This window comes from Microcebus murinus, unplaced genomic scaffold, assembly GCF_040939455.1.
Source record: "Microcebus murinus isolate Inina unplaced genomic scaffold, M.murinus_Inina_mat1.0 scaf003_hap2_Mmur4.0, whole genome shotgun sequence".
Lineage (NCBI taxonomy): Eukaryota > Metazoa > Chordata > Mammalia > Primates > Cheirogaleidae > Microcebus > Microcebus murinus.
This window is the reverse complement of record NW_027438949.1, coordinates 1,000,388-1,014,055: the sequence shown is the minus strand read 5'-3', so window position 1 is coordinate 1,014,055 and position 13,668 is coordinate 1,000,388. Positions and strand designations below refer to the sequence as shown.

Below are 13,668 nucleotides of genomic sequence, written 5' to 3'. Positions count from 1 at the left end.
GCCAGGGCTGACACTTCAGCTGGGCACCAGGCTACCGAGGCTGAGGCTGGCATTGTAGGGGCTCAGAGCCTCCTGGGGGGTCTGAAGCCTACCTCATGCCCTTCACAGAGACCCAGAAGGCTGCAGGAGGGACACACTTACTGACACAGGGGTTGCAGGGCCAGATGGGGAGGACTAGCCAGAGGAAACCCTGTCCCTTTGTCCACAGATTCCAAGGGGTGTCTCCCTGGGGGCAGGAAATGCTAGAACAGCCCTGGTGGGGGTAAGAGCACCAGATAATAGGTCCCTGGCCTGGGCCTCTGGACAGAGGGGACATTGTTGAGGTGGAGGCAGGGCTGCCTTGGCCCAGCCACTGTTGACAAAGCTGCCAGCTGTGATGAAGCCCGGTTGCCAGGCCCTTGCCCCACACCCCCTGGGGCTGGCTTGAATGGGGCTGAGCCTTGACTGTGTTCCTCCCACTCAGGACAATGCCCCCAGAGCCATCTCGTGCCCATCACCACTGCCACTGGGCAGCAGAACTGAGGAGATGTGCCACACTGCCTGGGACATCCCTCTGCTGCACCCCTTCATGGTGGTAAGTGCCTGGGCCCTGTGTCCCCAAATGTGTCCCCAGGAGGAGCAGGATGGGGTGAGATAGCACAGGTCAGGGCTAGGATGCACAGGGCAGCCTTGGCGTGGGGCTCCCCCAACAGACACTGCCACAGATACTCGGGGCCGGGAGGAAGTGCTTGTGCCCTTGCCGCCTGTGTTCCTGAGATAAGGGCTCTGCTCCAGGCCTGAGTGGCAGCAGGCCCGCTCCTAACTGGCACATGCTCATACACCCGGCTGTTGGACCCCAGCTCAACTTGGGACCTGGACCTTGGGCCCTACTGCCAGTTTCTCCCCCTTCCCAGGGGCTCTGTGTGTCACCTAGGCAGCCAGTTGGTGCTCCTCTGCCGGCAGCCGCTGCTAAGTGCTCAGAGCCCTGCAGCCTGCCCTCGCCTGCAGGGACTCCTCCCAGGGCCCTGCTGCGCACACCCTGGAACTACCCTCTGGCTCCCAGCACCACTGGTAAAGATCTCGCTTTCTGGCTCGCTCTTCTCCCCACTCTTCTCAGTCAACACCCCCACCCCGAGGGCCCTCCTGGAGCCAGGCCCTGACCCTGACTGCTAGGCCTCCGGGGACAGAGGCAGGCCTCCCTCCACCACTGCACACTGATTGGCCTCTTGGCCCCGGGCCTCTCCCAGCAACCCCTGGCTAGCTTTCAGCTCTCAGCTCTCTCCCACCCTGGCCTCTGCTCCGGCCTCCCACTCCTTGTCATCTTTGGAGCAGGCTATGGCAGTGTTGGTGGCATTGGGGCCTGTGGTAGCCCCTCCCTGTGCCCCGAGCCATCTCTCTCCTCTGAGTGGTGGGTGCAGGGCCCAGCTTCCTTCTCCCCCATCCTTCACCATGTCTCTGGGCTCAGCCTCAGCTCGCTCCCTTGTGTCCCTCCTCTCTCTGCCCTACCCCTCTGTCACTCAGAGTCCCTCTGTTCATGCTCTGTGGCTTTCCAGGATCTGTCCCCCGCAGCCATCTAGATGCACATGAAGCAGAGGATGAAAGAATTGGCCCTTGTGTGCATACGTGCGCACGCCTTCACTCCGCCCCGCCTTTCCCAACTCGTGGACACTCTCTTTGTCTCTCTTTCTGTCCTCCTATCTGTGCTTCTCTGTCTCTCTCCATCCCTCTCTTTGCTTCTCTTTGTCCCTGTCATTCTGCCTGCTTCTCTCCCTGGCCCGAGTCTTCTGGCCTCTCTCCAACCACCTTCCTCTGGCCCAGTCTCTGCCTCAGTCCCTCTGCATGTGCCCTCCACAGGCCCCTGCCATGGCTCCTGGGCCTCCCTTCGGCCTCCAGCTCCTGCTGCTGCTGCTGCTGCTGCTGCTACTGTTGCTGTCCCCACCACCACTGCTCTTGACTGGCGCTCATCGCTTCTCGGCACCCAACACCACCTTCAACCACTTGGCACTGGCACCCAGCCAGAGCACGCTCTATGTCGGCGCAGTGAACCGCCTCTTCCAGCTCAGCCCCGAGTTGCAGCTCCAGGCTGTGGCTATCACTGGCCCTGTCATTGACAGTCCCGACTGTGTGCCTTTCCGTGAGCCGACTGAGTGCCCACAGGCTCAGCTCACTAATAACGCTAACCAGCTGCTGTTGGTGAGTGACCGGGCTCAGGAGCTGGTGGCTTGCGGGCAGGTAAGGCAGGGTGTGTGTGAGAAGCGGCGCCTTGGGAACGTGACTGAGGTGTTGTACCAGGCTGAGGACCCCGGTGATGGGCAGTTTGTGGCTGCCAATGCCCCAGGAGTGGCCACGGTGGGCCTAGTGGTGCCCTTGCTAAGCCAGGACCTCCTACTCGTGGCCAGAGGTCTGGCAGGCAAGCTGTCAGCAGGAGTGCCACCCCTTACCGTGCGCCAGCTGGCCGGGCCTCAGCCCTTCTCCAGTGAGGGCCTGGGCCGCCTCGTGGTGGCCGACTTCTCTGACTACAACAACAGCTATGTGGGGGCATTTACCGATGCTGGCTCTGCCTACTTTGTCTTCCACCACCGCGGGGCCCAAGCCCAGACTGAGTACCACTCCTACGTGGCCCGCGTGTGCCTGGGGGATGCCAACCTTTACTCCTACGTGGAAGTGCCCATCACCTGCCGGGGCCAGGGCCTCATCCAGGCCTCTTTTCTTGCCCCGGGCACCCTGCTAGGTTTGTTTGCTGCTGGCCCAAGGGGCACCCAGGCAGCCCTATGTGCCTTTCCCCTGGCTGAACTGGACAGGAGCATGGAGCGGGCCCGGCAACTGTGCTACACGGCAGGGGGCCGGGGCCCCAGCGGCACAGAAGAAGCCACTGTGGAGTATGGCGTCACATCACGCTGCGTCACCCTGCCCCTTGTGAGTGGTCAGGGCTGAGCTCCTGAATTCTGGTGGCCGCTCCTGCCTCCTCTCTCTGCACCTCTGCCTGGCGCCCCTCACACTGCTTGGTGTGGGTGGGTGGCACCTCTCGGCCTCACAGCATGGGATGAGGTGCTCTTCTGTGACAATTACTCACCGATCTCTTGGCTAAGGAATGTCACAGAGGGGGCAGCTTGGTCTCTAAGTCTCCTACCCACCCCCAGCCCTGACTGCTCTGCTCCCAGGTCCCTGGCCCTGCCCACCAGCCCACTGGCTCTCTTCCCACTGGCCACCTGGGCACACCCCGTGGACTGCCTCTCTGGGCTGGGAGGAGGTCCCTCTTGCTTCTTCCAGGGTCTGATCTCCCCCCACCTGTTTAGGACTCCCCAGGGGCGTACCCCTGTGGCGATGAACACACCCCCAGTCCCATCGCAGGCCGCCAGCCCCTGGAGGCCCCCCTGCTGCAGCTTGAGCAGCCCATCAGTGCCATAGCAGCCCTGCAGGCGGATGGGCACACGATAGCCTTCCTGGGGGATGCCCAGGGCCAGCTACACAAGGTGGGTGCCTGACAGTGGAGTGTCCTAGTACAGCCCTACACTGCCAGGCTGGGTGTTCCCCAGCTCACAGCAGCTCAGGGAAGCCTGGCACCCTCCACCTCTTAGCCTGTGTCTCGCCACATGTTGACAGCTGGCTGGATGCCACCTCCTGCAGCCCTGCCTTCTCCACCTGAGGGGAGCCCATGGTCTGGATGGGAGGGGTGGTATGGGGTTGGGGTGGGCAGGGCTTGGTGCTTAGAGCCAGCCTGGCTCCAGAAGTGTCTCGGAGGCAAACTCTTGCCTCTCCCAGTTGGCAGAACAGCCCCTGGCATTCAAGGGCCCCCTGGAAAGTGTCCTAGCCCTAAGGGGCTGAATGGGGAAGTAATATGTCCACCCCTCAACGGCCTGGCAGGAAGAGGAGCCTGAAGAAGGGCCCCCACGGAGACGAGAGCATGTACTCTGAGCGGTCAGCCTCTGGCCATCTGTCCTTATACCCTCACTCAGGTATTTCTCAATGGTTCCCAAGGCCAGGTATACCACTCCCAGCAAGTGGGGCCTCCAGGCTCACCCATCAGCCCAGACCTGCTGGTGGACAGCGGTGGCATACACCTCTATGTCCTGACTGTCCAACAGGTAAGGGCTGTCTTGGGAGGGCCTGGGCACATACAGCCTGAGTCTTTGTACCCACTGCCTCTCTCCCCGACTCCCATCCAGGTGGACCGGGTAACTGTGGCAGCCTGCCCCCAGTTTCCTGACTGTATCAGCTGCCTCCGGGCCCAGGACCCACTGTGTGGCTGGTGTGTCCTCCAGGGCAGGTGAGCATGGGGCCTGCACCCAGGCTTGGGCCACCAGGTGCTGTGCACCAGGAGATGCACCTGGGAGCAGCTCTAGGTGTGCCAGGAGGCCAGCCCTGTCCATTGAAGTAGAGGCTCAGAGCCATTGCTGAGGTCCCCCATCCTGCCCCATCCCACCAAGACATGAATCTGGTTAGCACCCTCTCCATCATGGCCCAGCCGCTTCACTCCTCACTGCCTGCACAGCTCCCCTCCAGCCTGTACCCCATACAGCAGCCCCAGAAATCCCTCAAGGCAACCATAAGTCACACTGTGTGCTCCCCCTATGCCTGCAATGACTCCCTCTCACTCACGGTCAAGGCAGAGCCCACACCTTGGCCCTCTGTTCACTGCGCTTCAGCTGGGCTATCTACTCAAGCCCCCTGCTGCTGGTCATTGGGGGGAGCCTGAGATCCACACAGTGACCCGGGGGCCCCTACCTGGCAGGTGTACCCGGAAATGTCAGTGCGTGCGGGTGGGCCAGCCAAACCAGTGGCTGTGGAGCTATGAGGATACCCATTGCCTGTGCATCCAGAACCTGCTGCCAGCCCACCGCCCCCGCCAGGAGCAGGACCAGGTAAGGCCCCCACTGCTGTCAGGTGCTCCAGGCAGCCTGGCCAGTGCCTGTCCTCTTCCTCTCCCATTGCTTCTGTTCCCACCCCCAGCAGGGGCCCTGGCCTGCCTACCATCCTACTCTGCTCTGATCTGGTTCCCTCCCCTGTGTCCTAGGTCACCTTGTCTGTCCCACAGCTGCCCACCCTGGCTGTGGATGAATACTTCCATTGCGCCTTCGGGGACTATGAGAGCTTGGCTCACGTGGAAGGTCCCCATGTGTCCTGTGTCACGCCTCCCCAAGACCAAGTGCCGCTTAACCCTCCAGGCACAGGTAAGGGGGCCCCTGGGGTACGGGGCTAAGGCGGGAGGTGGAGGAGGCAGAAGCCACATGACCTGTGCTGCCACTACTATTGCCTCCCAGACCACGTCACTGTGCCACTGGCCCTAATGTTTGAAGACGTGTTTGTGGCTGCTGCCAACTTCTCCTTCTATTACTGCAATGCCATACAGGCCTTGGAGGTGGCTGCCCCTTGAGTTCTTGGGCCTGTCTCCTGCTGGGTAGGGGTGGCAACCCCAGATTGCACCCAGCCTGAGCAGTCCCCCTGCCCCTCCAGGTGCCACGCTTGTGTGGGCAGCCTCTGGCGATGCCACTGGTGCCCCCAGAGCGGCCACTGTGTGTACAGGAAGCACTGCCCAGAAGACGGGAGGACCGTGTACAGTGCCCAGGAGGTGGGTGGGCCCGACCTGTGGGGCTCCCTTTGCTGCTTGGCCCCCACAGATGAGGGCACCATAGGGCAGAGGCAGGCCCACCCCCCACACCTCCTATCCCTGCCCAGGTAGCAGGCCCCTCAAGTTCTGAAAGGCTGAGGGGTCTCGTTTCCCCAGGTGGACGTCCAGGTGCGTGGCCCAGGGGCTTGTCCCCAGGTTGAAGGCCTGGCAGGTCCCCACCTGGTGCCTGTGGGCTGGGAGAGCCATTTGGCCCTGCGCATGCGGAACCTTCAACATTTCCGAGTGGGCAGCCAGGTGGGCTGGGGCCGGGGTAGGGGAGTGCCAAGAGCATCCAGGGTCCTAACACATCCTCCCCCAGGGCCAGCCTGCCTCCTACCTCTGCTGGCTGGAGCTGCCTGGAGAACAGTGGAGGCTACCAGCCACCCTGGAGGAGACCTCTGGGGACACGGGCCTCATCCACTGCCAGGCCCAGCAGGTGGGCAGCTTCTGCAGCCTCAGACACCCTTGGGCCCTCAACTTCCTCCATGCCCTCTTCACCTCTGGTCCTAAGGTCCCAGTCTGGTGGGGACTGTCCGGGAGGAGGCGGGAGGCAGAGGTGCCCTGAGTGGGGGCCAAGCCTGACCCTGCCCTCTGCCCATAGTTCTGGCCCTCTGTGTCCCGGCGGGAGCTCCAGGTGCCCATATACGTCACCCGGGGTGAGACCCAGCGGCTGGATGATGCCCACAACCTTCATGGTGAGCTGGGGGCAGCAAGGTGGGCATGGTGTGGCAGAGGGAGGTGCCTCAGTCTCCTGCCTCACTTTCCGTAGTGACCCTGTACGACTGTGCTGTGGGCCACCCTGACTGCAGCCACTGCCAGGCAGCCAATAGGAGCCTGGGCTGCCTGTGGTGCAGTGACGGCCAGCCTGCCTGTCGCTACGGGCCTCTGTGTGCGCCAGGGGCTGTGCAGCTGCTATGTCCCATGCCCAGCATTGACGTGGTGAGTCCCCACTTCAAGGGTCGCACTGCTCCCCGTTGCCAGGCCCGCATGGCCCAGCATCCCTCCACTATCTGTCCTCCCACAGGCCACCTAGCAGCTCGGCCTGGCCTCTGCAGAGTGGGGTGTGGCTTTGGGGATCCCATCTGCCACCCTTTCCTGCTAAAGATTGAGCCCCTGACCAGCCCCCCTGAGGGTGGCTTGGCTGTCACCATCTTGGGCTCCAACCTGGGCCAGGCCTTTGCCGACGTGTGGGATGCTGTGAGCGTGGCTGGCCAGCCCTGTAGCCCCGACCCCGATCTCTACCGCACCTCTGCCCGGTGAGGTCCCCACTGGTGGTGGGGACGCCCTCCTAGGGAGGCCCCAGAAACTGGCCACCCAGAGAGAAGGGAGGCTGCGGCCAAGAAATGTGGAGCCCTGGGTCACAGCACAAAGGAACACAAGCAGGGAAAGGGTGGAGAGAGTGAGCTGCCCATAGCTCCCACAGGCCCTGAGCAGACCTGGGCCTTGCCTCCTCAGGATAGTGTGTGTGACATCTCCCGCACCCAGTGGCACCACTGGGCCAGTCCAGGTGGCCATTAAGAGTCGGCCACCAGGCATCTCAAGCCAGCACTTCACCTACCAGGTCAGTGCCTGCCCTGGGGTGGTCTCCATGTGGAGGATGGTGGGAGGGTGCACCAGGAGGGGCAGATGTCTAAGTGAGGATGCTAGACTGGATCTTCAAGTAGCAGGAAGCACGTCCAGGAAGGAAGCCATGTGATCTGAGTGGAGGGTAGGCTGGGGGCAGTGGCTGGACAGCAGGGATACTGCCGCTGGTAGCTGTCCAGGAAGGAGGTGATCAGCAAAGCAGCAAGTGTGGTGGGCAGCCCGGCCAGTGTGGGGCAGCGAGCCAGCAGGACCTGCTGCAGGCCTGGCTGCTGGCAGGCACGGCAGCAAGGGAAGAATGGAGACTCTTCCAGGTGCTAGCCTGAGCCCTGGGCACCTGGTGGGGCCACTTCTGGTGGAGGAAGCCCAGGGCAGTGGGAGAGCAGGAGGGTCAGGGGTGGGCTAGCATCAGGAGGTCTGCTTGACACAAGTGGCACTTCAAGGAGGCAACTGGATCTCGAGGTTTGGAGTTCAGGGTGCCTGGGGGATGCAAGCTGTGCTGAGGAGGTTGCTGTCCCCAGGGAAGAGCCTGGCCGTGAGGATAAGAGAGCCCCCTTCATGGGGCAGGGACAGACAAGAGGACAGCTGGCCAGTGTGGAGCTGTAAAAACCTGGGGACAGCACTGCCAGAAGGAGGGCATGATCAGCCGTGGCCCCAGGAGATGAAGTGAGCCTGAACTGCCAAGTCCAAGGGCCTTGGGGATGAGCCCTAGGTGAGGAAGCATGGCCAGGCTGCCCTGCCTCTCCAGCCTGCCCTGTTCCCCAGGACCCTGTCCTCCTGAGCCTGAGTCCTCAGTGGGGGGCACCCAGCTCACCATCCATGGGCAGCATCTCCAGACAGGAGGCAACGTCAGCGCTTTTGTGGGCGGCCAACCCTGTCCCATGTGAGTATCTGGCTCTGCCTGCCCTCTTGGTCCCAGCCTGGCTGCATTTAGGTGGAGGCTATCAAATTCCAAGAGAGATGGCTGTGCCCACCCCAGTTGTATCTGCCTTGTTGAAGGAATCAAAGTGGGCTTCTCCTGGGGGCCTGGGCAAGGAAGGGCTGAAAGCAGTCAGAGCCCAAGATGAGAGACCCTTCTCCACATTCTGCAGCCAGGAGCCAGTGTGTCCTGAGGCCATCGTGTGTCGCACGATGCCACAAGCTGCCCCAGGAGAAGCAGTGGTCCTCGTGGTCTTCGGGCATGCCCAGTGCACACTGCTCACCAGCCCCTTCCACTATACTGTCAACCCCCAGCTTGTGGCAGCGGAGCCCAGCACCAGCTTCCGGGGGTGAGGAGCCTGGTTGGCCCATGGGCCAGCCCACACACCATGCCCGAGAGATGGCGGGCGGTTGGGGCTGCGCTGTGCACTGCCTGTCTACCCCCTGATTGCCACCCTGGCACGGGGGGGGGGGGGGGGGGGGGCCGGGGGGGGGGCCGCTGATCCATGTCAGGGGCACAGGCCTAGATGTGGTGCAGCGACCCCTGCTGTCCGTGTGGCTGGAGGCTGTGAAGGAGGTGCAGGCTTCAGGGATCCAGCCCCAGGGCCCAAACCTGAGGAGGAGCTGTGGGGCTCCTGCTGTGGACACCCAGGCTTGTATCGAGCTTGGGGGTGGCTTGCTTCAGGTGAGCCCCCCACCAGCAGGCAACAGGGCTGCCCCAGGCTGTGCCCAGTGAGGGGGTGTGGTGGGGCGAGCAGGGAGGCCCCAGCTCACTCACAGGCGCCCTGCCATGAATGCCCCCAGTGCTCCACTGTGTGCTCCATCAACTCGTCCAGCCTCCTCCTGTGCCAGAGCCCCGCCGTGCCTGACAGTGCCCGCCCGCAGCGAGTCTTCTTCGCCCTAGACAACATGCACGTGGACTTCACCAGCGCCAGTGGGGGCCAGCGCTTCCTGTACCAACCCAACCCCCGCCTGGCACCCCTCAGCCGCCCCTACCGCCTCAAGCCTGGCCATGTCCTGGACGTGGAGGTGAGGCTGCCCCCGCCCCGCCCTGGTACCCGCCCACGGCTGGCTGGGGCTCAGGCTCCTGTGTTGCAGGGCGAGGGCCTCACACTGGGCAGCAGCAAGGAGGAGGTGCGCGCGCACATTGGCATGGGCGAGTGCCTGGTGAAGACACTCACGTTCACCCACCTGTACTGCCAGCCGCCTCTGCGTGCACCACCACCTGAGGGCCCCGACGCTTTGCCACAGTTTGTGGTACAGATGGGCCATGTGCGGCTGGCCCTGGGCCCTGTGCAGTACGAGGCCGAACCCACGTCCCCCACCTTCCCTGTGGAGGCCCAGACAGGACTGGCCCGGGGCGCCGCAGTGCTAGTCGCTGCGGTGCTCCTGCTCACCCTAGTGTACAGGTGAGGGCCTCCAGCCTGCACGCGACCCCCCACCAGGCTAGGGACCCCACCCTGGGCCCTTCAGAGCTGATGCTGGCCCCCCGCAGGCACAAGAGCGAGCAGGCCCTGCAGGACTACCAGAAGGTGCTGGTGCAGTTGGAGAGCCTGGAGACTGGCGTGGGTGACCAGTGCTGCAAGGAGTTCACAGGTAGGTGGGGGCCTGGGGCCTGGGGCGCCCACCTGTGCCTGGACCCACGCCAACCTGCTTCTTGCCCTGCAGACTTGATGACCGAGATGATTGACCTCAGCAGTGAATTAGAGGCCAGCGGGATCCCCTTCCTGGACTATCAAGTGTACACTGAGCACGCCTTTTTCCCAGGCCATGGTGGCTGCCTGCTGCAGCCCACGCCTGAGGGGCCTGGGGAAGAGGGCCACCGCCAGGGCCTCATGCAGCTCTCCAACCTGCTCAACAGCAAGCTCTTCCTCCTCACAGTGAGGGCCCCGCTCACTTGGTGGGCAGGCGGGTGGGGCAGGCTCCCCAGTGGGCAAGGTGGTGGGGCTGGGCATGAGGTATGGGCACATGGGAGTGGGGGGGATATATGGGGTTTCCTGAAATGAATGCCAGCCCCCTGCCTAGCTCATCCACACCTTGGAGGAGCAGCCCAGCTTTTCCCAGAGAGACCGCTGCCATGTGGCTTCACTGTTGTCCCTGGCCCTTCATGGCAAGCTTGAGTACCTGACCGACATCATGAAGACCCTGCTTGGTGACCTGGCGGCCCATTATGTACACAAGAACCCTAAGCTCATGCTGTGCAGGTTGGCCTTGACCTATCCCCACCCCACCCTGGGCAGGCTCTGCCCCTGGGGTGGGCAGGGCCCAGCACCCCCCGGAGATGGCTTAGAAGGGAAGTACAGGGACATCCTCACTGGGGACCTGGGCCCTGCTCTCTACAGGATGGAGACCATGGTGGAGAAGCTGCTCTCCAACTGGCTGTCCATCTGTCTATACGCCTTCCTGAGGGTGAGGGGCCCTGGGTGGCACCATCCCCCCCCAAACATTTGGGGCTGCCTGTGGCCTATTTGTCCTGTGCCCAAATCCCCCAGGGGCCTTGGCCAGGCCTTAGGGCAGCCATCAAATGAGAGACCCAGCAATGGGGCTCTCAGAAAGTCCAGCTGCCCTTGCCACTCCCCGCACCCTCTGCCTGGCCTGCAGGCCCCATGGCTGATGCTGGCCTGTCTCGGTGGTTGCAGGAGGTGGTTGGTGAGCCACTGTATATGCTCTTCTGGGCCATCCAGTACCAGGTGGACAAGGGCCCTGTGGATGCCGTGACAGGCAAGGCAAAACGGACCCTGAATGACAGCCGCCTGCTGTGGGAGGATGTGGAGTTCTGGTCCCTGACGTTGATGGTGTTGGTGGGCCCTGGGGCTGGTGGGGCCGCAGGGGGCAGTGAGGCGCAGCGTGTGCCGGCCCAGGTACTCGACACGGACACCATCACCCAGGTCAAGGAGAAGGTGTTGGGCCAAGTCTACAAGGGCACCCCCTTTTCCCAGAGGCCCTCAGTGCATGCTGTAGACCTTGGTGAGAGCCAGCCCTGCCAACCTTAGGGACCCCTAGCCAGCCCTCCCCCACCTGTAGATGCTCAGCTCTGCCTTGCTGCCAATCAGGGACTTGGAGTTGTGGCTGAGTGGCTTCCCTGGGTCCCTCCAGAGTGGTGCTCAGGTCTGGCTGGCCGCCTAACCCTATCGGATGAAGACTTGACCTCAGTGACCCAGAACCACTGGAAGAGACTCAACACGCTGCAGCACTACAAGGTGCTGGGTGGGGGCAAGGCAGGGTGGGGTCGGAGCAGGGCGGGCCCTGCCTGGGGACAACTAGGAAAGGGGCCCAGACTCTGCTCCCCCATCCAAGTCCCAGATGGAGCAACAGTGGGGCTCATCCCTCAGCTGCACGACGGCAGTACCATCTCCCAGAACCAAGCCCACAGCTGCCCCTTGGGAGAGAGTGAGTCTCTTGACCCAGATGCACCCTCTACGCCCAGGAGCACGAACAGAGCAGGCAAACCAGAGGTCCAGCAGAGCCAAAGGCTGGGCTCCGGAACCATGGGTGTCAAGCTGAACAAGGCCCTGGGCTGCCACTGTCCACTCTCTGTCTCCCCCAACTCTTCTTCCCATCTCTCCTTCCGCCCCACACCCTGCCCTACCCTGTGGAGAGGGGGTGTGGCATCCCAGGCCTGTGGGGTGGGGACAGGGGTGCTGCGCTGAGGCTGGCCTTCCCTGCCCTCAGACATCCCCATGCTGGAGGATGGTGAGGAGGGCAGGGTACGTCTCTGGCACCTGGTGAAGGCCACCGAGGAGCCAGAAGGGGCCAAGGTGTGGCGCAGCAGCCTGCAGGAACGGGAGTGGACACGGGCCAAGGCCATTCCAGAAATCTACCTCACCTGCCTGCTATCCATGAAGGTCAGTGTGGCCAGGGGAGACAGGCCCCATGGGAGGTCACCAAGGGTATGTCTAACTGAGCTGGAGAGTGGGTGGGGTCCTAGAGGGGCAGCCCTGGCCACTGATGTTCCCCACACCCTGCCCTCCACATGGTCCTTGTCCCCTGCCTGGCAGGGTACACTGCAGAAGTTCGTAGACGACACCTTCCAGGCCATCTTCAGTGTGAACCGCCCCGTGCCCATTGCCATCAAGTACCTGTTTGACTTCCTGGATGAGCTGGCAGAGAAGCATGGCATCGAGGACCCCGAGACCCTGCACATCTGGAAGACTAACAGGTAATTTTCCTGCTGACCCCCCACTTTGCAGGTGAGTCCCAGAGGAACAAGGACAGTCACAGGGCAGGGGTAGCAGGTCCAAAACAGGAACTCGGGCTTTGTGACACTTACCCTGGGTTTCTGGCCCCTCAGCGAGAACTCAAGAGAAGATCAGGGCCCAGCAGGAAATCAAGGCTAAGGCCCTTGGCCGATGGCATGTGTTGCCTAAGGTCCCCAGCTCCAGGAGGCCAGCAGTGCACATGGAACGGGTGGGCTGGCGCGTAACGAGAGGATGTTACAGTGGTAGGCCAGGGCCTCATACTCACCCCGACCCATGTCCCCAGTCTGCTGCTGAGGTTCTGGGTGAACGCCTTGAAGAACCCACAGCTCATCTTTGATGTGCGGGTGTCTGACAATGTGGACGCAATCCTCGCCATCATTGCCCAGACCTTCATCGACTCCTGCACCGTCTCAGAGCATAAAGTGGGCCGGGTGAGAGCAGAGCTGCTGTGGCAGGGGGCAGCCCTGGCTGGGGAGTGGTGGCATAATGGGCGCCAGGAGATGGCTGGTAGCTCCTTCACCTCCCAGCTCACACCCAGCACTTCCCCCACCCGGAGCAGGATTCCCCGGTGAATAAGCTGCTCTACACTCAGGAGATCCCTCGCTACAAGCAGATGATAGAAAAGTTGGTGTCAGAGTCATCAGGGCTGGGGGCTGGCGCTGCCTTGTCCCTAACTCTGTCCACTCCTCCAGATACTACGCGGACATTCGCCAGAGCTCCCCAGCCAGTTACCAGAAGATGAACTCAGCCCTGGCTGAGCTCTCTGAGGTGAGGCATGGCCCAGGGACACAGCCCTCCACATTTGGGGGAAAAAGACTATCACAGCAGGGAGGAACTTTGGGGCTTGAGGCCCAGGCTGGGGCCTCACCACCCCCTATGTACTGCCCCCAGAATTACACCTTTGCTTCCCACTGTCTGGAGGCTCTGCAAGGCCTATACAATCACATCCACAGGTACTATGACCAGGTGAGACGCAGGGCACCCCAGGGAGGGGCAGGTGCTGGGAGCCAGGCACGGTGAAGACGAAGGCCCATGGAAGCTCCCTAGCAGTGGCCCGATCCAGGCGGGGCAGAGGGAGGGTGTCAGCCTGTGTCAGAAGGGCCCAGGCTAAGGAGGAAGCTGGGCTTCCATCTGAATTCCCCAGGGAGGCCCGAGGCAGCTCTCACTGGATCTCCAGGCTTCTGCTGAGATGGCAGCCAGGGTGAGTGGCCCTGGGCCAGTGGGCAAGGGGTAGGTCTCAGACAGGCACCCTCCTCGACCCTGGCAGATCATCAGCGCCCTGGAGGATGAGCCGCTGGGCCAGAAGGTGCAGCTGGCCTGCCGCCTGCAGCACATCGCTGCCCTGGTAGAGAACAAAGTGACTGACCTGTGAGCTTGGGCCAC

General features: G+C 62.7%; 1 protein-coding gene across 1 annotated transcript; it reads left to right on the top strand.

The window, feature by feature from the left end:
* The first annotated feature begins 501 nt into the window (after positions 1-501).
* Positions 502-13,668, top strand: PLXNB3 (plexin B3). Its single transcript, XM_012757204.3, is given in 35 exon segments — positions 502-574; positions 1,834-2,895; positions 3,276-3,452; positions 3,936-4,064; positions 4,146-4,246; positions 4,712-4,841; positions 4,994-5,150; positions 5,241-5,353; positions 5,417-5,548; positions 5,705-5,830; positions 5,907-6,023; positions 6,189-6,282; positions 6,357-6,526; positions 6,692-6,843; positions 7,043-7,148; positions 7,934-7,964; positions 7,967-8,051; positions 8,260-8,433; positions 8,573-8,771; positions 8,891-9,115; positions 9,185-9,495; positions 9,582-9,682; positions 9,755-9,966; positions 10,112-10,290; positions 10,429-10,495; positions 10,726-11,053; positions 11,183-11,293; positions 11,390-11,476; positions 11,759-11,931; positions 12,085-12,245; positions 12,569-12,716; positions 12,845-12,909; positions 12,978-13,053; positions 13,177-13,251; positions 13,553-13,668. Coding segments are annotated over 35 exon segments (5,727 nt in total). The 5' UTR covers positions 502-526; the 3' UTR covers positions 13,658-13,668.